General features: G+C 42.9%; 2 protein-coding genes across 4 annotated transcripts in view; one reads left to right on the forward strand and one right to left on the reverse strand.

Annotated features, from left to right (window-relative positions):
* Positions 1–1052: 1052 nt before the first annotated feature.
* LOC115192295 (myosin light chain kinase family member 4) overlaps positions 1053–21886 on the reverse strand; it is a 67471-nt gene continuing 46637 nt past the window's right edge. For both annotated transcript variants that reach the window (XM_029750620.1, XM_029750621.1), the window contains 13 exons: positions 10965–11061; positions 10389–10746; positions 10019–10245; positions 7572–7677; positions 5999–6092; positions 5271–5380; positions 4851–4992; positions 4171–4241; positions 3921–4049; positions 3479–3631; positions 3269–3347; positions 3093–3143; positions 1053–2962 (listed from right to left, as the gene is read on the reverse strand). In XM_029750620.1, the coding sequence (XP_029606480.1) occupies positions 2900–2962; positions 3093–3143; positions 3269–3347; positions 3479–3631; positions 3921–4049; positions 4171–4241; positions 4851–4992; positions 5271–5380; positions 5999–6092; positions 7572–7677; positions 10019–10245; positions 10389–10746; positions 10965–11061 (1680 nt within the window). In that variant the 3' untranslated portion in view covers positions 1053–2899. The remainder of the gene's footprint in view (positions 2963–3092; positions 3144–3268; positions 3348–3478; positions 3632–3920; positions 4050–4170; positions 4242–4850; positions 4993–5270; positions 5381–5998; positions 6093–7571; positions 7678–10018; positions 10246–10388; positions 10747–10964; positions 11062–21886) is intronic.
* LOC115192296 (leukocyte elastase inhibitor) overlaps positions 3529–21886 on the forward strand; it is a 98980-nt gene continuing 80622 nt past the window's right edge. Inside the window, exon 1 of one of the 2 annotated variants that reach the window (XM_029750623.1) lies at positions 3529–3650. In XM_029750623.1, coding sequence (XP_029606483.1) covers positions 3612–3650 — 39 coding nt within the window. In that variant the 5' untranslated portion in view covers positions 3529–3611. The remainder of the gene's footprint in view (positions 3651–21886) is intronic. The other variant, XM_029750622.1, reaches the window with a different exon arrangement.

Below are 21886 nucleotides of genomic sequence, written 5' to 3' on the forward strand. Positions count from 1 at the left end.
CAATCAATATCTGACCAAATAATAATCAACCCACTATCCACAGTTTGAGAATAGCGAGGCAATAATACACACATTTTTATTTTATTTAGATCTACAGTAGAATTACTCAAACACTTCAAATGTAATCGGTAGAACACAAATAAATAAATGAGCTCTTCTTTTATGTGTTTATTCTCTCCTGGGTCTTATATACTATTATATACCCTTCTCATGGACGCTAAGCCTTGCGTTTCAAGTAAAATCTGTTGAGGAACCAAGACAACTCATGAACATAAATTCTAACTTCATAGCCTGGTCCCAGATCAGTTTGTGCTCTTGCCAACTTCATTGCTGTCAGTGTCAAGCTAATTATAATTGAGATGACAATGAGTGACAACAACTTGATGTGAGAGCACAAGTAGACTGGCACTGGTTGAATCAGCATTGTTTCCACGTAATTTCAACCCCAAAAATCTATGTGATGATGTTGAATCAACATGTAAAACTTTACGGAACAAAAATATAAACGCAACGTGCAAAAATGTCAACTATTTTACTGATTTACAGTTCATATAGGGAAGTAAGTTAATTGAAAATAATAAATTAGACCCTAATCTATGTATTTCACATGGACTGGGCAGCCATGGGTAGGCCTGGGAGGGCATAGACCCACCCACTGGGGAGCCAGGCCCAGCCAATCAGAATTAGTTTTTCCCCACAAAAGGCCATTATTAAAGACAGAAATACTCCTTAGTTTCATCAGCTGTCTGGGTGGCTGGTCTCAAACAATCCCGCAGGTGAAGAAGCCAGATGTGGAGGTCCTGGACTGTTGTGATTACATGTGGTCTGCGGTTTTGAGGCCGGTTGGACCTACTGCCAAATTCTCTAAAACGACGTTGGAGGTGGTTATGGTAGAGAAATTAACATTCAGTTCTCTGGCGGACAACAGCTCTGGTGGACATTCCTGCACTCAGCATGCCAATTGCACGCTTCCTCAAAACTTGAGACATCTGTGGCATTGTGTTGTGTGACACAACTGCACATTTTAGAGTTACCTTTTACTGTCCCTAGCACAAGGTGCACCTGTGTAATAATCTGGGGTGCAACTTTGGTTTTAGAAGTGGGGGGGACCATAATTATGATTATTATTTTATAACTTGTTTTCAGTTGGATAAACATTCCTAACAGCCTACCAGACTGCCCGGAGGCATCCTAAAACACACCGTTGCCTTGTTTTGTATCACATTCCAATGATAAAACTGGGGGGGACAAAAATGCAATTTCAGAATGTGGGGGGGACATGTCCCTTGTTTCAGCTTATGAAACATGTGACCAACACTTTACATGTTGCGTTCATATTTTTGTTCAGTATAATTGGATTTGCGTTATCAACATAAAGGCATTTAGTATTTTTTTCACCAAACTTTTAACCTAAATCTTTTAGCCTAAAAAATGACTGAATTCACGTTAGTTGGCAACTGAACGAAATGTAAATCAAAACTAGACGTTGAACTGACATCTGTGCCCAGTGAGTGGCTACTAACTTCAGTGATAAACATGAATTATTCAATTATATAGGTAGTGTTCTGTAGATCAGTAGTATGCCTTCATGGAAGGTGAGAGGGCTACTCCAAATGGCCAAAGCAAAGCAGGGTCAAAGGTCAAGCCAACAGCATGCAAGCACAGAGGTGGTTTTATAGTAAATTCACACCAGTGGTGCCAGGAGAAAGTAAAGTTAGCAGCAATGGGAAGAGCCAATACTAAGGAATAATCTGTTAATTTTCCAATTTCAATCAATTAATACAACAAACTTCAATGGGGCAAATAAAGAAGAAATGGACAGTATTGTCAAATGTAAAGAAAATAAAAGCACTCCTAACTCTAGAAACTATGCTAGGAAAATACCAGGAAAAGAAATGCTCCCACATTAGACTTCTAATTCAAAACCTCTCAAATAAATAAAAAGCAATGGTATGACAAGACTTGGTAAACTAGACCTATGATAAGGTATTTCACATCCACAGTATGCTGAAATGTACATAAATAATATGATGGGGGTTCCGTTTGTATTTGATAGAGATCCATTAAAGTTCAGGGCATGATGCTTATAACATGTGACTATGCAAAATACCTTTATTAATTACACAAAACTATTATGAAGGTAGCCATCATATTAACACATACGTTTTCTTTATCAAGTAATGTCGAGTTTTAGGTACCTGTTACACCACATTAACTGCAATATGATAAATACTACATTAATACTGGGTACAATTTCTACTGGGGGAAATGGGCACTCCACTATTTCACTCCACGCCTCATCTTTCATTCAGCAGGATGATGCCTACTGGGTCCGAGGGGCTGTGCGTGATGTCCTCTCAGACTAGAAGCCCTCCTCCTAACCCTCAGCCCAGGGGCTGCACACGTCAGCCCTGTCCCAACTGAGTTCTTTCAGTTACCAACTGAAGCTAGGACAGCAATACACTGGCCCATAAGGGACATTCAGCTGTTGAACAAAGTTGTTGGCCACCCCACCTGCAATCCCCTCTTCCCTTGTCATGGCGAAGGTCCCTTCTTATTGTGCTTGCAGGACTGAATGACCGCATGGTGCACCGTGCCACTGTGGACATTGTTAGCCGGGTTGTTAGCTGAGTGTCTTTGGTGATGTTGTGGCCAGAGTAACAGAGTGGGATGGGGCTGGGGTTGGAGGTAGAAATGTAACCCTAAACTTCCTGCCGGCCTCACACCCTCCCATCTGTGGCGAGAGCTATAGCGAGCCGCGGTGCAAAGCTAACGGATGCGAGGATGCGAGGCAGCGCAGAGAGTAGTGATCGAGTAGCCGTACAGGTACAGCAGTGTTGGTCCAGTGTTGGGTCCCGCCCCTGGCCCCAGTGTCATCAATAGGCAGCGGCCCATGTCATCATAAGGCGCCCACAGGGTCTTGGGCGTCATTTTGGAGGGGAGACTCATTCTGGATGGGGGACTAAACCAATAGAAAAGAAAGACTGAATAAGCCCCTGATGTTTGGCACCTACAGTATATTTGTGAATATAGATGAATGAAAAGTCAATAAGGTTTGTGAGCTGGTTGGCTGGGGGGTTTTGAGGGCTTACCTGTCTAGATTTTCGGGGAGGGTGAGGGTGTGTTGAGTGGCACTTATTTTTCTGTAAGAAAATGTACTGTGTATTTACCATGTTAGTGTATTGTGATACAAATGGGTTAAATGCATCATACCAAACAAATCTCAAGGATGGAAAGTAGTGTGTGTGCGTGTGTGTGTGTGTTTTACCTTCTGATGCAGGCGGTAGTGAAGATTACGGTCCGACAGCCAGGAATGTTTCAGTGACTGTGAGGCACTCATCCTCCAACTAGGGAACACAACCACAAACACACACATGCATGATTAAAACACACACAATCACAGGGATACACAGGTCTACAACTGAATAATACTACAACCTTAGATAGCACACACAAAGTAACACACAGTAACTTTCACCTATTGCTCTTGATCAGCAGGCGCGCGATGAAGTCTTTGGCCTCCTCAGAGATGTCTGTAAACTCCTCCTCCTCAAAGTTCCACTGACAGGCGAGGATGTTGTTCAAAGTCTCGTTGTCATCATCACCCAGGAATGGAGACAGACCAGTCAGCCTGGAGGCACAGCGGAGAGGTGAGCCACAGTGATGACATTGAGGATAAGTGATCACAAAAATTCTGACAAAGGCTAGGAGGCTGAAACGTTAGCTATTAATACGATGCAAGCTCCGCTCCCCGGGGAGCTTGTTTCCTTTGAATAGTGTTATTTAGGTGTCAGCACATTGAGTTAAAACCATGTCACTGTAGTGTATTTTTAATGTCACCCATCCACATCTTAGGGTAGGTAGCCTGTGTATTGTATGTGAGTATGAGAACGTAAATGTTATTGTTTATGAGGACTCACAGCATGTATGTGATGACTCCCAGACTCCACATGTCTGTAGGGAATGAGACAAATTCATAGTTGATGACTTCCGGAGCTAGGAATTCCGGCGTTCCAAAATTAACCCTCAACTTTTCCCTGGGCTTATACCTGAGACAGGGACAGAGGAGGGAATGAGGAGAGAAGAGTGTTAAGAACGTGTAGAGAATGCCCCTAAAGAGAGACAGAGAAATAGACCATATATACTGTACTGTAGATATTTGTATCTTACCTTCTTGCAAGCCCAAAGTCTATTATTTTGATCTTGTTTGTAGCTCTGCTCACACACAGAATGTTCTCTGGCTAGGAAAGGAGACAAAAGAGTGAGACAAAGAAACTAGCTACCTGTTCTAAGCCAATGACCGAAAGCTGGTGGTACAGGCATGGTCATCAAAAGATAAATAGGGAGGAGTGCACAGGTGGAGGAGAAAATGGGAAAGAGATAGATCCTCAAAAAGTTCTACAGCTGCACCATCGAGAACATCCTGACAGGTTGCATCACCGCCTGGTATGGCAACTGCTTGGCATCCGACCGTAAGGCACTACAGCATGGCAAGCGGTACCGGAGAGCCAAGTTTAGGTCCAAAAAGCTCCTTAACAGCTTCTACCCACAAATCCATAAGACTGCTGAACAATTAATCAAATGGCCACCCAGACTATTTACATTTACCCAACCCTCGTATATTGCCTCCCTGTTGTTATTTTATTGTGTTACTTTTAATTTTATTTTGTACTTCAGTTTTTTTAGTAAATATTTTCTTAACTATATTTCTTGAACTGCGTTGTTGGTTAAGGGCTCGTAAGTAGGCATTTCACAGTAACTTATACACCTGTTGTATTCGGGCGCATGTGACAAATAAAATGTGATTCGATTTGAATAGCAAATGAAGACCTAGAGAGTGGGTCATATACCTTGAGGTCTAGATGTAAGATGTACATCTTGTGCATGTACTGTAATCCCTCACAGATCTGTCTGATGAACAGCACTGTGTCTAGCTCTGTCAGGTTGTAGTTCTCGTCTATGATCCGGTCAAACAACTCCCCTCCATCCACACTGTATAGAGGTGAGAAATACAGTCACACACATTCTGGATGGTAGAGCAGAGAGAGATACCGTCACACACAGGAATAGAGACAGGTGATATATGGTGTAGCGCAAAGAGGAGAAATACACACACTTTAGATATTTGATTTGAATCTTCAAATCACACTACAAACAAAAGGATTCAAACATTTCAAAGGCCACAGATGCAAACTCATGAATACACACACACACACACATATATATACCTGTATATATACAGAGAAAAAGAGAGAGAGAGGGAGACCCACTATTCCATGACGAGGATGATGTCGTGGCTTGACTCGAAGGCAGCGTAGAGCTGGATCAGGTTGGCGTGATTGAGTTGGTTCATCACCTGGATCTCATTCTTCACCACATCCTGGGAGACAGGCCAATACGTTAGACATTAGATCCACAGACAGACTAACAGACACACAGACACACAAACCCAGCGAGGTCCGTTATTGAGACCTACAGTATCACACAGAAACTTGAGCCAGCTACGGCTTTGAACCTGGTTTCGGTAGGCTAACTAGACTTTATGAATATCTGAAATGATAACGTAGCCATTCAGCGATGCACTGCCACAGACATCTGACCGCTATCTCATCTCACATGGCACACTAAGCTGAGATGAGACTGACTCATGTGCCGTGAGTATTAGGGGGGATTAAGCTATATCTATTTAAAAATGTTTCTCTATTCTTTATGGCGTTGTGCTATTATAAAATATCCTTCCATCTTCATGGAGGGGACATTGGACACATACTGTACAACTGATATAATGGCTTCTTTCCAAATGGCACTGTATTCCCTATGTAGAGCATTACTTTTTACCAGGGCCCTGATCAAAAGTAGTGCACTAGATAGGGAATGGGGTGTCATTTGGGATATACAAATTCTTTATGACATATGCTATCAATGTCTGAAATGTACACCTGGGAGGCCTCTATTAAAGTATCTGTTTCAGGTCTAATATTTAGATCAAGGTCTTTACCTTCTCTTTCTGGCTCCTGGCTTTGATAATCTTGGCGGCAAGCTTCAGTCCAGAAGAGTTCTCTACGCATTTATGGACTTGTCCAAAACGTCCCCTATGAACCCAAAGTCACAAACAGAGAAACACGTTCATAAACAATGATGACACCCTGTTCTTTCTGTCTAGGCTAGGCTAAGGATAGTACAGTAATAACCTTATAGTAATGTTTATTTTCTATATCAGGCTTTTGGGGTTGTCATTGTAGGGCGTAGGCATGGCAAATGCACTCTCTCTCTCTCTCTGTAATGACGTCAATCAGTAATATGAATTATGTGTCACTATTGCAGCTATCTGGGAGATGTGTTCGCGTGCAGAGCAGTAATACAGTAATCAGCAGATACAGAGCCTGGGTTTAACACTGGCTGACTGGCTGGTTGCATCAGAGAGGCCTGTCACACACACACACACACACACACACACACACACACACACACACACACACACACACACACACACACACACACACACACACACACACACACACAGGCTTTAACACTGGCTGGTTGGCTGTTGCATCAGAGAGACCTGTCACATACACACACACACACACACACACACACACACACACACACACACACACACACACACACACACACACACACACACACACACACACACACACACACACACACACACACAGGCTTTAACACTGGCTGGTTGGCTGGTTGCATCAGAGACCCCTGTCACACACACACACAGTGGTGTAAAGTACATTAAAGTACTACTTAAGTCGTTTTTGGGGGGTATCTGTACTTTACTATTATATTTTTGATTACTTGTACTTTTACTTCACTACATTCCTAATGAAAATAATGTATTTTTTACTCCATACATTTTCCCTGACACATTTTGAACACTTATAAAAAATGCTTCATTTGTAAATTATGTCTGAGTCTTGGAGTGTGCCCCTGGCTAACCGTAATTTAAAAAAACAAGAAAATTGTGATGTCTGACATGCTTAAATATAAGGAATTTAAATTATTTACACTTTTACTTTTGATACTTAAGTATATTTAAAACCAAATAATTGTATACTTTTACTCAAGTAGTTTACTTGGTGACTTTCACTTTTATTTGAGTAATTTTCTATTAAGGTATCTTAACTTTTTGACAAGTATGACAATTGTGTACTTTTTCTACCACTGTGTGCGCGTACTCACACACACACACATTCTGTCATTGCGTAATAAATGCCCCCTGGGCCGTCTAATCATCTGCCATTAAGAGGGCATTTAAAACAGCTCTGGAAAATACTGTAACTGGCCCCACCACAAGTGTGAGATTTCCCCTGATTTCATTCCAGCTGGGGGGGAGGGGCGGGGGGGGGGGGTTCACATACTGTGGAGTAAAAATAAATGGCCTGACTGTGATGTTATGAGAGCTGAGGTTGGGGGTTTCAGTGTAGTGTGTGTTTGAGGGTCTACTTGAACTGTGAGTGTATTATGGATGCCCTGCCTGGGCCTGCCATCCTCTCTCTCTCTCTTTCTCTCTCCCTGTCTCTCTCCATGTCTCTCACACTCTCCTCCCAACTCACCCTCCTAGGACCTCCTCTCTGTTAATGGCGTAGAAGGTAGTAACCTGGTGAGGTTTAGGAGTCACGATGCGGTGGTCAAAGGGGGCTGCTGGTGGAGGGCTAGAGTCTGGAGAGAAGAGAGATAGATGGAGGAAAGGAGAGGGATAAGGGATATCATGTACATGGGGAGAAAGGGTGTGAGGGGACAGAAGTGGGGATAGGGAGGAGCATACAGAAGATAGAATATTTTCTGTTCTTAGTAACCAAACAGATCATATGGCGTAATGCCAGCATTTCATAATCCAATATGCCAGCTGTGTCATGTGCGTGAAGTTCATACATGCATGGTGTTAAAGAGATACTTTCGGATTTTGGCAATCTATTTCCCCAGAGTCAGATGAACTCGTGGATACTATTTTTATGTCTCTGCGTGCAGCTTGAAGGAAGTTGCTAACTAGCATTAGTGCATAGTCTGGAAGTCTATAGGTACAGTTGAAGTCGGAAGTTTACATACACTTAGGTTGGAGTCATTAAAACTCGTTCTTCAACCACTCCACAAATTTCTTGTTAACAAGCTATAGTTTTGGCAAGTTGGATAGGACATCTACTTTGTGCATGACACAAGTAATTTTTCCAACAATTGTTTACAGACAGAATATTTCACTTATAATTCACTGTATCACAATTCCAGTGGGTCAGAAGTTTACATACACTAAGTTGACTGTGCCTTTTAACAGAAAATTATGTCATGGCTTTAGAAGCTTCTGATAGGCAAATTGACATCATTTGAGTCAATTGGAGGTGTACCTGTGGATGTATTTCAAGGCCTACCTTCAAACTCAGTGCCTCTTTTCTTGACATCATATGAAAATCAAAAGAAATCAGCAAAGACCGCAGAAAACAAATTGTAGACCTCCACAAGTCTGGTTCATCCTTGGGAGCAATTTCCAAATGCCTGAAGGTACCACGTTCATCTGTACAAACAACAGTACGCAAGTATAAACACCGTGGGACCACGCAGCCGTCATACCGCTCAGGAAGGAGCCGTGTTCTGTCTCCTAGAGACGAACATACTTTGGTGCGAAAAGTCCAAATCATTCTCAGAACAACAGCAAAGGATCTTGTGAAGATGCTGGAGGAAACAGGTACAAAATCATCTATATCCACAGTAAAAGGAGTCCTATATCAACATAACTTGAAAGGCCGCTCAGCAAGGAAGAAGCCACTGCACCAATACCGCCATAAAAAACCCAGAATACCGTATCATCATTTTTTGAGAAATGTCCTCTGGTCTGATGAAACAAAAATAGAACTGTTTGGCCATAATGACCATCATTATCTTTGGAGGAAAAAGGGGGAAGCTTGCAAGCCGAAGAACACCATCCCAACCGTGAAGCACGGGGTGGCTGCATCATGTTGTGGGGGTGCTTTGCTGCAGGAGGGACTGGTGCACTATACAAAATAGATGGCATCATGAGGTAGGAAAATTATGTGGATATATTGAAGCAACATCTCAAGACATCAGTCAGGAAGTTAAAGCTTGGTCGCAAATGGGTCTTCCAAATGAACAATGACCCCAAGCATACTTCCAAAGTTGTGGCAGAATGGCTTAAGGACAACAAAGTCAAGGTATTGGAGTGGCCATCACAAACCCTGACCTCAATCCTATAGAACATTTGTGGGCAGATCTGAAAAAGCATGTGCGAGCAAGGAGGCCTACAAACCTGACCCAGTTACATCAGCTCTGTCAGGAGGAATGGGCCAAAATTCACCCAACTTATTGTGGGAAGCTTGTGGAAGGTTACCCAAAACATTTGACCCAAGTTAAACAATTTAAAGGCAATGCTACCAAATACTAATTGAGTTTATGTAAACTGGGAATGTGATTTAAGAAATAGAAGCTGAAATAAATCATTCTCACTACAAATTTTCTGTTATTTCTGACATGTCACATTTTTAAAGTAAAGTGGTGATCCTAACTGACCTAAGACAGGAAATGTTTACTGGGATTAAATGTCAGGAATTGTGAAAAACTGAGTTTAAATGTGTTCCGACTTCCGACTTCAACTGTATCTACTAGCATACTAGTTAGCATTGGCTATTGAAATTTCCTTTAATTTCCTGTATTCTGGACACAGACATAAACATGTTATACACGAGTTAATCTGGCTCTGGGAAAGTAGTCAGAAGAATCCCGAAGTATCCCTTTAATGTAATGTGATCTGTGGTGTGAGTGACTGAAAGTCGAATGTCCCTAACTAGAAATACAGTAGTAGTTAGGGTTTCTGAATGTTTATCAGCCTGCTTGCGCATCCAGGGTAATATCAAGATACTTAACTTAATTTACAGAAGATATCTCAATACCCTATTTTATTTTAGGAATTTTGCCACAATGGCTACAAAAGTCCAAATTAGCTTTGTTTTCAAACATTTGTCAGTTTCCCATTCTGCAAAATGATGAACCTCACCAATAATGTACTCATTTGGCTGTCCATCATCCACCTCCTCTTCCTTCTCCGTCTTCTCTGCCTCTGATTGGGCAGCCTGAAGCTCTGAACCCTCAGGAACTCCTCCTTCCTCCTCTTCCCCATCTTTCCTTTCCTCCACTCGACTCTTTTTCAAGTTGTCTTTCACCCAATACTCCTCTTGGACGCCACGTTTACTGCTGGCAGCCACCTCACCTAACTCCTCGGAACTAAATAATGAACAAACATCAAAACGACTATCAATTGTGTTAAGTAAGTAACTTCCAGTAGTTCTTTTGGTAAGCGTGTACAGAAGTTGAGATTTACAGTCATAGTAGTAACGTCATAAGATGGGTTGAGTGTCGAAAGGTACCTTTCTAGAGGTTCTGATGACTCTTTCTCCCCTCCTTCCCCTCTCTTCTCCCCGTCTTCCTCTTGAACGTGCTCCACCTTGATCTTCAGTGCCTCTCCCTCTCTTCCCTCCTCTTCCTCAGGGTCAGATTCACCAAATATATCCCCCTCCTCTTCCTCTTCTTCCCTGGCCCTCTGCTCTTCCTCCTGGTCAGGGGTTTTCCTCTTCTCCTCCTCCTTCCCCTCTAGCTCTTCCATGTCCTCTGGTTGGACAACGGGGATGCGGGGCATGTCCAGAACCACCCCATTACCATGGGAACGCTCAGCATTCTGCCTGTTGAGCTTCTCTACCTGGTCTAGAAGGAGGGCCTCTACAGAGTCTGAGGAGGGACAAACAGAGCAGACAACATCATGCTTTGGGGTAGATTGACCCCATCAACATCTTTATTTTCCTGAAACAATCATCCTTACTTTCAAAGAGCAGCCTTCATTGGATGTGTATTACCAAAGGGCACTCCTGCTCTAGTTCATTTACATTTATTTGACTGCTTCATTGTGTTAAAAGTTGAGGTGAAGTTTGTGTGTCTATCTCTGCTACCTGATGCATCTGGAGGCTTCTTCTTCTTCTGGGCTTTCAGGCACTTCAGGCTGAGTTTGGCCTTGTCCTTCCCATCCCTCATCCCATTGTCCTTCAGCTGACAGGGAGAGAGGAGGAGACAGAAACATTAAACTCTCATAGCAAACTGAAGAAATCCCCATCAGAAGCTGTCTGTTTAAGCTAGAGATTTTCGTTTCTTTGCATGGGCTGCGTCTCAATCCCCCACATCCTCCAATGTCGGCCTTCTGCATCTTAGCTAGAAGGTGGCCAAGCTACAGCTGTCTTTGTCAGACCAGAAGACATGTCCGAACGGTTTGGCCTACAAACTAATATGGAAAGATGAGACTCAACATGGACACTGACATGTCACCTGTTTTGCTCAAGGACACCAACAAGCATCACGGGACACCTCTGAAGTCGGTACCGCCGATCTGCCAACTTCTGTTTGTAGCGTCCGAACAGTTTGGGCTACACACTAATATGACCCCTCTATGGAAAGGTGAGTATTGTTTTGCTCTAGAACACCCACCAGCCTCACAAGACTCGCCTGAAGGCAGCCTGGTACCAGTTTTTTTTTTTTTAAAGTGAAGTATACAGCGCCTTCAGAAAGTATTCAAACCCCTTGACTTTTTCCACATTTTGTTGTGTTAAAAATTAGGATTCAAATGAATTTAATTGCTGTTTTTTTGGTCAACGATCTATACAAAATACTCTGTAATGTCAAAGTGGAAGAAAAATAGGAACATTTGTGAAAAATATCATGAAACATAAAACACTAATATATCTTGTCAATACATGTTAGAATCATCTTTGGCAGCGATGACAGATGTGGGTCTTTCTGGGTAAGTCTCCAAGTGCTTTCCACACCTGGATTGTGGAACATTTGCCCATTATCATTTTTTAAATGTTTCAAGCTCTGTCAAATTGGTCATTGCTAGACAACCATTTTCAGGTCTTGACATAGATTTTCAAGCAGAGTTAACTATGTAACTGTTTTAAAGTCACCATTGGCCTCATGGTGAAATCCCTGAGTGGTTTCCTTCCTCTCCGGCAACTGAGTTAGGAAGGACGCCTGTATCTTTGTAGTAACGGGGTGTATTGATACACCATCCAAAGTGTAATTAATAACTCATAACTTCATGCTCAAAGGTATATTCAATGACTGCTTTTTTAATTAATTTTTTTACCCATCTACCAATAGATGCCCTTCTTTGTGAGGCATTGGACTCCCTGGTTTTTGTGGGTGAAATTCACTGCTCGACTGAGGGACCTTACAGATATTTGTATGTGTGTGTGGTACAGAGATGAGGTAGTCATCAACAAATAATGCTAAACACTGTTATTGCACACAGGTTGAGTCCATACAACCTATGATGTGACTTGTTAATGCTATGATAGTGAATGTAAAGAGAAGGGAGTGATGGAAAGAAATTTAGAAGGGAAAGATTTGAGACTCCAAAAGTGTTGGCACATTCATTTGCACCTCCCATTACCAACAATTCGCACGTATGGCCAGGATGCTTTAATTATCTGTGAAAGCTATTAGTTCAGATTTCATGCATGTATTATATAACATAGTGTGTATACAGCAGCACATTTCCGATAGCAACAGTTAAGTTGTATCTTCACTACTCATAAACAGATGCATGTGTTTGTAGCCGTTGCTATGGTTGCCATCATAACTGAAGCATGGTTGTCATGTCATGGCGGACAGATCCTCTCCTCGACAGGAACAGTAGAGGGCTTTCATGTCGTGTGTGTGTGTGTCTGTGTGTGTCTGTGTGTGTGTGTGTGTGTGTGTGTGTGTGTGTGTGTGTGTGTGTGTGTGTGTGTGTGTGTGTGTGTGTGTGTGTGTGTGTGTGTGTGTGTGTGTGTGTGTGTGTGTGCCTCTAACTCGTCTTGTGGGGACCAGAAGTCCCCACAAGAATAATTAACAAACAAAAACTGGAAAGGGTTAGGTTTAGGGTTAGAGGTTAGGGGAAATAGTATTTTGAATGGGAATCAATTGTGTGTCCCCACAAGGTTAGTTAAGCAAGACTGTGTGTATGTTTGTGTGTGTCAAATTTTATTTTATTTTATTCGTCACATGCGTTGAAAACAACAGGTGTAGACTAGCAGTGAAATGCTTCACTCCGGTCCTCCCCAACAATTTATTTATTTATTTTTATTTCACCTTTATTTAACCAGGTAGGCAAGTTGAGAACAAGTTCTCATTTACAATTGCGACCTGGCCAAGATAAAGCAAAGCAGTTCGACAACATACAAAAACACAGAGTTACACATGGAGTAAAACAACATACAATCAATGATGAGGTAGAAAAAAATAAGACTATATACAATGTGAGCAAATGATGTGAGATAATGGAGGTAAAGGCAAAAAAAAATGCCATGGTGGCAACAATGCAGAGAGAAAGAAAATAGAGAAATAATAGAAATGTAAATATATAATAATAAAACCCAAAAAATACAATATGAGTAATGAGAACTTGGCTATTTACACAGGGTACCAGTCAGTGGCGGTCGGTGCCGTTTAAGATGAGGGAGAACAATCTTTTTTTTTTATGAGCATGGCCTTATTTCTATTACAGCATGTTGGATGACTGTCATTCATATTCCATTCACACAGTTCAATGTTACATCAATAGGTTTAGGCGACTACATGATACTCAAATATTTCCTATGCCCATCATGGGGTTGCTACAACCTAGCATATGTTGGTGACACAGGTTGAGAGAAAAGTGTGAGGTGACAGACGGTGACACATGGATAGACAGTGACACATTCAATGACACTTTGCACACACTTGCCTGCATCTAGCTGATATAGGGTGTAATCATTAGTTGCAGTTGCAAACAAGAGTTTCTATTGGACAAATGCAGGTATGTTTATCTCCGTTTTATTCCATTTGCTTCCGTTTAAGAAACGTTTTTCAACAAAACACCCCTGGTCACAAGTAAACACAGTTCACTTTCATAGCAGCCATCTACGCACTTTCCTCCTCTCACCTTTTCCATTCATTTGTGGACTTCAATGCAAAACACATCAGCTGTCTGGGACTAGGCGACAACAAAAAAATCCAACAAAAACCTTGATAACGTAACCGCTAACCGCTACACACAGGCTGCATCGTTGTCACCATATTAGTTAAAGTAACGTCATTGTCAGCATAGCTAATATAACTAATGCATTAGTAAACCCACTACAATCATGCAGTACTGTGTACAGTCAGTAAGCAGTTTAGCAGTTACACTAGCGGGCCCCAGTGGCAGTAAATTAGTAAAACCAAAAGCTTACCTTGACTTGGAAGAGTTCCAGTGTTGGATAGTCATAGCCAGCTAGCTAACATAGCATGACGTCTGTTTGAGCCGGGTGTTTGAGTAGTCTAAACTAGCAAGCTGCATTAGCTAGCTAAGTAAGTGAAAGTGAAAGTGGAAAAAAATATTGCTAGTGCTCTCTCTCGCTCTCTCTCGCTCTCTCTCTCTCGCTTCTCCTTCATTTCTGAAGAAATTGATTTGTTCAAAACTGTTCAACTATTGTCTTTCTCTCTCTTTGAGTCAACTACTCACCACATTTTCTGCACTGCTAGCTAGCTTATGCTTTCAGTACTAGATACATTTTCTGATCCTATGATTGAGTGGACAACATGTCAGTTCATGCTGCAAGATCTCTGATAGGTTGGAGGACGTGATCCGGAAGTTGTCATAATTACTGGGTAAGTTTATGGAATGGGGGAAGAACCATGAGCATCCTAGGTTTTGTATTGAGGTCCATGTACCCAGAGGAGGACGGAAGCTAGCTGTCCCCCAGCTACACCATGGTGCTACCCTACAGAGTGCTGTTGAGGCCACTGTAGACCTTCATTCAGCTCTTTTGTCTTGCTGACGCTGAGGGAGAGGCTGGGATGATGGTGTTGATGTGAGTCCTGACTTTCAAAGCATTTCATGGATACAGATGTGATTGCTACGGGGCAATAGTAATTTAGACAGTGTACCATGGCGTTCTTGGGAATAGGGACTGTGGTGGTCTGCTTGAAACATCTAGGTATCATGTAGGTATTACAGACTTGTTCAGAGAGAGTTTGAAAATGTCAGTAAAAATACTGGCCAGCTGGTCAGCGCATACTCTGATTATCTGTCCTGGTAATCCATCTGGCCCTGCAGCCTTGTATATGTTAACCTGTTTAAAGGTCTATCTCACATCGGCAATGGAGAGTGTGATCACACAGTCGCCCGGAACAGCTGGTGCTCTCATGCATGGTTCAGTGTTGCTTGCTTCAAAGCGAGCATAAAGGTATTTAGCTCGTCTGGTAGGTTCACGTCACTGGGCAGCTCGTGTCTGGCTTTGCATTTGTAATTTGTGATAGTTTGCAAGCCCTGCCACATCTGACGAGCGTCAGAGCCGGTGTAGTATTGACGTTCTGTCTACATGATGGTTTGTCGGAGTGTGTAGCAGGATTTCTTATAAGCTTCTGGATTAGTGTCCCGCTCCTTGAAAGTGTCAGTTCTAGCCTTTATCTCGGTGCTGATGTTACCTGTAATCCATGACTTCTGCTTGGGATATGTACTTACGGTCACTGTGGGGACAACGTCGTCGATGCACTTCTTAATGAAGCTGGTGACTGATGTGGTAAACTCCTCAATGCCATTGGATCAATCTTGGAACATAGTACTTCCTGTTTGAGTTTTTGCTTGTAAGCAGGAATCAAGAATATAGAGTTATGGTCAGATTTGCCAAATGGAGTGCGAGGGAGTGCTTTGTATGTGTTTCTGTGTGTGGAGTAAAGGTGAGCTAGAGTTTTTTGCTTCTAGTTGCACAGGTGACATGTTGGTAGAAATTAAGTAAGACGGATTTCAGTTTTCCTGCATTAAAATCACCGGCCACTAGGAGCACCTCTGGATGAGCATTTTCTTGTTTGCCACTGAGCATTTTCTATACCACTCCTTGTATGTGGTTTTAGTGCCAGAATCGGTTTGGGCGGTGAATAGACAGCTACAAAAAATATAGATGAAAACTCTTGGTAAAAAGTATGGTCTACAGCTTATCATGAGGTATTCTAACTCAGGCGAGCAGAACCTCGAGACTTCCTTAATATTAGAGATTGTGCACCAGCTGCTGTTAACAGAGACACACACCTCCCCACTTGAGCTTACCCGACGCTGCTGTTCCGTCCTGCCGATGCATAGAAAAAACAGCTAGATGTACAGTACATTAAACATGTCCTTGTTCAGCCATAACTCTGAGAAACATAGGATATTACAGTTCTTCAGGTCCCGTTGATAGGATAGTCTTGAATGAAGCGTGTCCAGTTTGTTCAACAGTGAGTGTATAGAACGGATAGAACGGAGGTGGATGAGGTTTATGTACTCGCCGATGTAGTTTCGTCAGGGTGCCTTCACATCGGCCTCTCTTACACTGCCTTTTTCTCTTCCGAGTCTTGGGGATTAAGGCCTGGTCCCGGGTGAGGAGTATGTCCTGTGCCTCGGATTCGTTGAAGTAGAAATCTTCATCCAAATTGAGGTTAATGATAGCTATTCTGATGTCCAGAAGCTCTTTCCGGTCATAGTAAACAGTGTCAGAAACATTATGCAAGTTACGATCAATGCAAAAATAAATACAAAATAGCAGAATTGGTCAGGAGCCCGTAAAACGGCTGCTATCCGTTACAGGGGTACATGCCATGTCCCTACAAGAGCTACTGAATCAGCAGAAGGCAGGTATAAATGATACCGGTACCTCAACACACGCACACGAGCACACACACACACACACACACACACACGCACGCACACTTTCGCACATCACGCACACTCGCACACACACACAGGGAGTACAGTATTGTTCAGTTCACACAAACTTACAGACACACAACGATAAACACAATGTAAATATGAAAATAGCCTGAATACATAAGCACAAAGAAAACAGACACACATGGTATACGGTTCGACATTTGTTAAACCCAAAATATGTTGGCTGCTTCTAAAGTGTTAATAAAATCGACACCAGTCATCTAAAACCCCCACAAGCGCTCCAAATGCCTTTAGTTCTAGGTTGGGGCAATATTATCTCAGCCTTGAGAATAGGACTTCCATACGCCCTCCAGACAATGGTTGAAGGATAGTCAAATGACTAAGCATGGCTGACATGCACAGTGTAATGCTGGATATGTGGATATGCCTCCACAAAGCCAACTGTCCAACTGGTAGACTGATGAATCATGAGAAGTCATGTCACACATTCAGAGAGTTATCCACTAACACAATTCTCCTCTATAAATATCTGGCTCAGTCTCTATGACTTCTAGACTCCTTCACTGGACAGCGTGAATTTAGCTCACATAATGCTGAGGAACCCTAATCTTAACTTTCAGAGACAAATGATTTATCTCATTTCACAGACACTATAGTCCTCTCCATTGCTGTGTAGATGATATGACCAGGGTTGAATATGGGCATTTAAAGATTTGAGTGGTGATTCAAGCTAGCATATACATCTACAACCTAGCAAAGCCTCTGATGAAGATACAAAGAGGACCAGCAATGGTGTGTGTCAGCCCTGATATTAAGATACAGAGCCCTGATATTAAGATACAGAGCCCTGATATTAAGATACAGAGCCCTGATATTAAGATACAGAGCCCCGGCTTCAATATAAAAATGGAAAAAAAAGGGTCAGCACTCAATTGATTATGATTTACAATTTAAGCTTTTAATTTTCTTTCATAGCAACATGTCTTTATACACCACACACTGGCATGCGTTTCAGCTAATGCCTTCCTCAGGGCATGTGTGGTATGTGTAGTGTCCCATACAAACTCACCTTCCTGGCTTGTTTGGCCTTAGCCCCCTTACAGCCTCCAGGCTTTTTAAACAGCAGCTCAGCCAGCATAGAGCTCTTCACCACCTCTCCGATGAAACCGATGACCTGATGCATGCCCTCCACCAGCCTCTCCACTCCCTCCAGCCTCTGCCCCTGCTGCTCCACTCGCTGGCTGGCCTCCTGCACCACCCCCTGGAGCACCCTACAGGCCGCAGCCACCTCCTGGGCCTGACCCTCCACCTCCACCCCCTGGGTCTGGGTCTTACCCTGGGTCTGGCCCAGACCTCCAGCTGACCCCCAGGCCCCGGCCCGGAGAGAGGCCACCTCCCTCCCCACGCCCCCCAGGTCCCGGGACAGGCCGTCCAGCCGGGTGAGGACGGTCTCCTGGAGGTTAATCAGACGCTCCATCTGGCTGCTTAGAGAGTCCATGCGGCTTTCAGTCTCAACGCACCATGTAGCAATGACCGGAGAAGAGGAGGAGGAGGAAGAGGGTGAGGACGGTGTCTGGGGTTGTTTGTCAGGTCCAGTGGGTGAACGTATCAGCTTTGTCCCGGCTAGTTTCTGACCATGAAGAGGGTTGGGGTCGTACACCTTGGCAAGAGAGTTGACCAGGCTGGAGCTCATGGTGGGTTCCGCAGCAGAGCGGTCAACCATGGTCAATGGCTGGTTAAACCTGTGTTCTTCACGCACAGCAGCTACGGTAGGTCTTCCCTGCTCTTCTCAAACACAAGCAAGTTCCTTCCTTGGTTAAACAACAGTCAATGGTTGGTTGAAATGAAATGTAACCCTCCTTGTCCTGTATTTACTCTAAATGGGAACCCAGGGTGATTGTTCCTTTTCCTTATCTTAAACCAGCACCTCTTTCAGAGTCCAGTCCACTAATTACAAGATGATACTCTTTCACTCAGCAGCTAGCTCATCTCTTCCCTGCTCTCCTCAAACACAGAAAACTCTCTCTGTGGTTATAGTCCAAACAGAAAACCGTCAGATCGTCCAACCAATTGACTGTTCGACCACTGTACCCTCTTCACAATTGATTAAAGTCCAATAAGTCCAGTTCCAGCTTGTTTATGAAGAACAATGAAATTAAAATAATTTCCCAAAGACAGAAATACAGTCAGAGGAGACTGTGAAGAGAGACAGAGAACAGAGAGAGATGCCAGTATGTCCTCTTTTCTACACAGCTCAACAGAGGTAGAGTTTTAAGAATAGAATGGGGCGTAGAGGGTGTCCTCCGAAATACAGTGCAGCCCGCATCTGACGTCAGAACCTCACAGTGGTGAGTGGCTAGTGATGGGCACTAGAGGCTGGGGGTTGAGCACTGGTGGGTGCGGAGGGGGATGCAAGGGATATCTGTGTGACATCTGAGATGCTTCAAAAGCTTCCAGTCAGATGTCACTATCCTGAGAATGTTCTTTTGAAACACAAGCCACGTCTACAAAACAAATCAGCCAACATCCAAAGACAAAAAAAATAGAAATACAAACAGCCGCTGCAGTGAAGAGGGAAAAAAGCGAGGGACAGTTCAGACCATTTGAACCCCGTTGGTTTGAAGACAGGAAGTTGATTATTTAATGTCTTGGTTGGTGTGTAAGTTGTTGCTCTCACATTGTTTGTGTGTGTGTGTGTGTGTGTGTGTGTGTGTGTGTGTGTGTGTGTGTGTGTGTATGTGTGTTGAATGCATGCAGTAACAGGTGGGAGTGCATGCAAGGCCACTAAGACTCTATTAACTCTTCTGAACCTGTGTTACAAACACTACACATCGGGAGTATTTCTGAACCTCTCCAAATGCCAACCGGTCATTTCCAGGGTCAAATCTTTCCTGGAGAGCCTGCCTTCCGCTGATCTTCCTGCCTCCCGTGTGGCTCAGTTGGTAGAGCATGGTGTTTGCAACGCCAGGGTTGTGGGTTCGATTCCCACGGGGGACCAGTATGCAGAAAAAATGTATGAAATGTATGTATTCACTAATGTAAGTCGCTCTGGATAAGAGTGTCTGCTAAATGACTAAAATGTAAATGTAAAAATGTAAGTCTCGACGCCTAATTCACGTTGACATTAAAAGTTTTCAATGAGCAACTATGATGAGACGAATAGTATAATTGCTGAGTGAATACAAAAATGAATAACAGACAAGAGTAGGTTTCCAACTTCTTTACTTAAAGGGATAGTTCACCCAAATTACAAAATGACATGTTGGTTTCCTTAGTTTGTAAGCAGTCTATGGACAAGGTATGACAGTAATCAATGCTTTGGTTTAGTTTCCCTGGCATTGTTTCCACATGCTAACGTTTGAGCATTTGTGGCACAAATCCCACTTTAAGTCATGGGATGGATATTAGCATTTTTCGCGTATCATGTTCACATGATCTAAAAGTGACTTTGTTAAGCTTCACAATCAATTTGAGATACTTTTGAATGATTTGGACATGATGTGCAAAAAATGTAATATCGGTCTTATGACTAGAATCGGATTTGTGCCACAAATGCTAAAATGTTAGCATGTGGAAACAGTGCCAGAGAAACTAAACCAGGGTTACTCATCAACTAAACCAGAAACTAAACCAGGGTTACTCATCAAGACCAAGAGACAAAGTCAATACACAATGCTTATTTTAATCTAGATCATCTGTATTCTGCACACCATCCTGTAACACTATACGCCATCAGCTATCCCCTCAGTCAGCCCACAGTAATAGACTGAGTTCACAACATGGGAGGAGGGACTGGGAGCATACCTCAGCCTGAACACAAGGCTACAATAATAGCCTCAGATGAAGAGGAATAGAATTAAGCCCCGCTAGCTAGTCATGCTAAAATAAAGGTATCTGTTACATTGCATAGAAGGTTCAGACTACACAGTATGAGATAGCTTAGCATAGCCACTTGCTACATAATTAGAATTCAGTTTTGGGTTACATATAGGAGATAGTGTAGCATAGCTTAGCCACTAGCTACAATACATTAATAGCCATTGTAGATTACTTATCAGGTAGATGACTTGTCTAGAATGTGAAGGTAGAGAAGGAGAGACATCAGTAAGAGTGGACAAATTGTCAGAATAAAAACAAACACACCCCACACACACAAGCCTAACATGTCCTGTACACTAGCACCCTCAACCCACAACCCATCTCTCAAGCCTGACATTATGTGTCACTGGCTTGTTTATGTTTGTCTGTTTGTTACTAGTATGTATCGGTATGTCCTTTCATGGTCATGCTGACTGGACTGTGTCAGTGACGTCCAGATATGACACGTTCTTCATTCTGAATGTCTAAATGACCTCAGAACCTGATTTAGTTGAGAGATTGTTTCCATGTAGAGGTAGCTAGTGATGTCAGCTTTGTGAGCTGCTCGCTGACCGACGGGCTACACACTAAATTGGCCACTCTTGCGGACACACACACACATTAAACACACAAACATAAACACACAATGACCTGATAGTTACTGGTTCCCAGGATTATATTATGTAACTTTGCTTATGCCTTCAAGACAACTGTTCGGAAAAGAAGTACCCATGAGCCGGGTATTCTGGGTAAACGGTGCTTTCTGACCCTGTGGTATGAGCTGTGGGACTGACTTCTCCTCCTAGCCCCGACACATGCATGCACACACACACGCGCATACACACACAAACCAAGGCCACACCGAGAAGGCCAGGGTGTTAAAAGAATAATAACTCTAGCCATCCTCAGTTACCCAGTTACCAGTTACCCCTGGTGAAACTTGAGATACTTAAAAACCAAAACACATACCAAACTCATAACAGGATATGATTTAGAAACGTACTGCACATACCTAACTTTACAAACTACCGTCAAAGGACAGTCTAATGCAAGTCAGCATACTCTATCCTGGTTCTCACCTGTAATTAAATCTTAAGTGTCAATCAAACATTAGCCAATTAGCTGGATTAGTCAAGAACCATCACTCATCTTTCGCTCCAACTGGAGTCAGAGAGGGTTACACAGAATTAGTTACTCCTGTCCTTCCTTCCCCGACCACTAGAGATCAGGAGAGACACACAAACTCTCCAGGATGCTACAGAACTGGCCTGGTCAGTCACACCGACTGAATCGTTTAAGTACATGGTAATCCAT

The sequence above is a fragment of the Salmo trutta genome, chromosome 4 (assembly GCF_901001165.1).
Source record: "Salmo trutta chromosome 4, fSalTru1.1, whole genome shotgun sequence".
Taxonomy (NCBI): Eukaryota; Metazoa; Chordata; class Actinopteri; order Salmoniformes; family Salmonidae; genus Salmo; species Salmo trutta.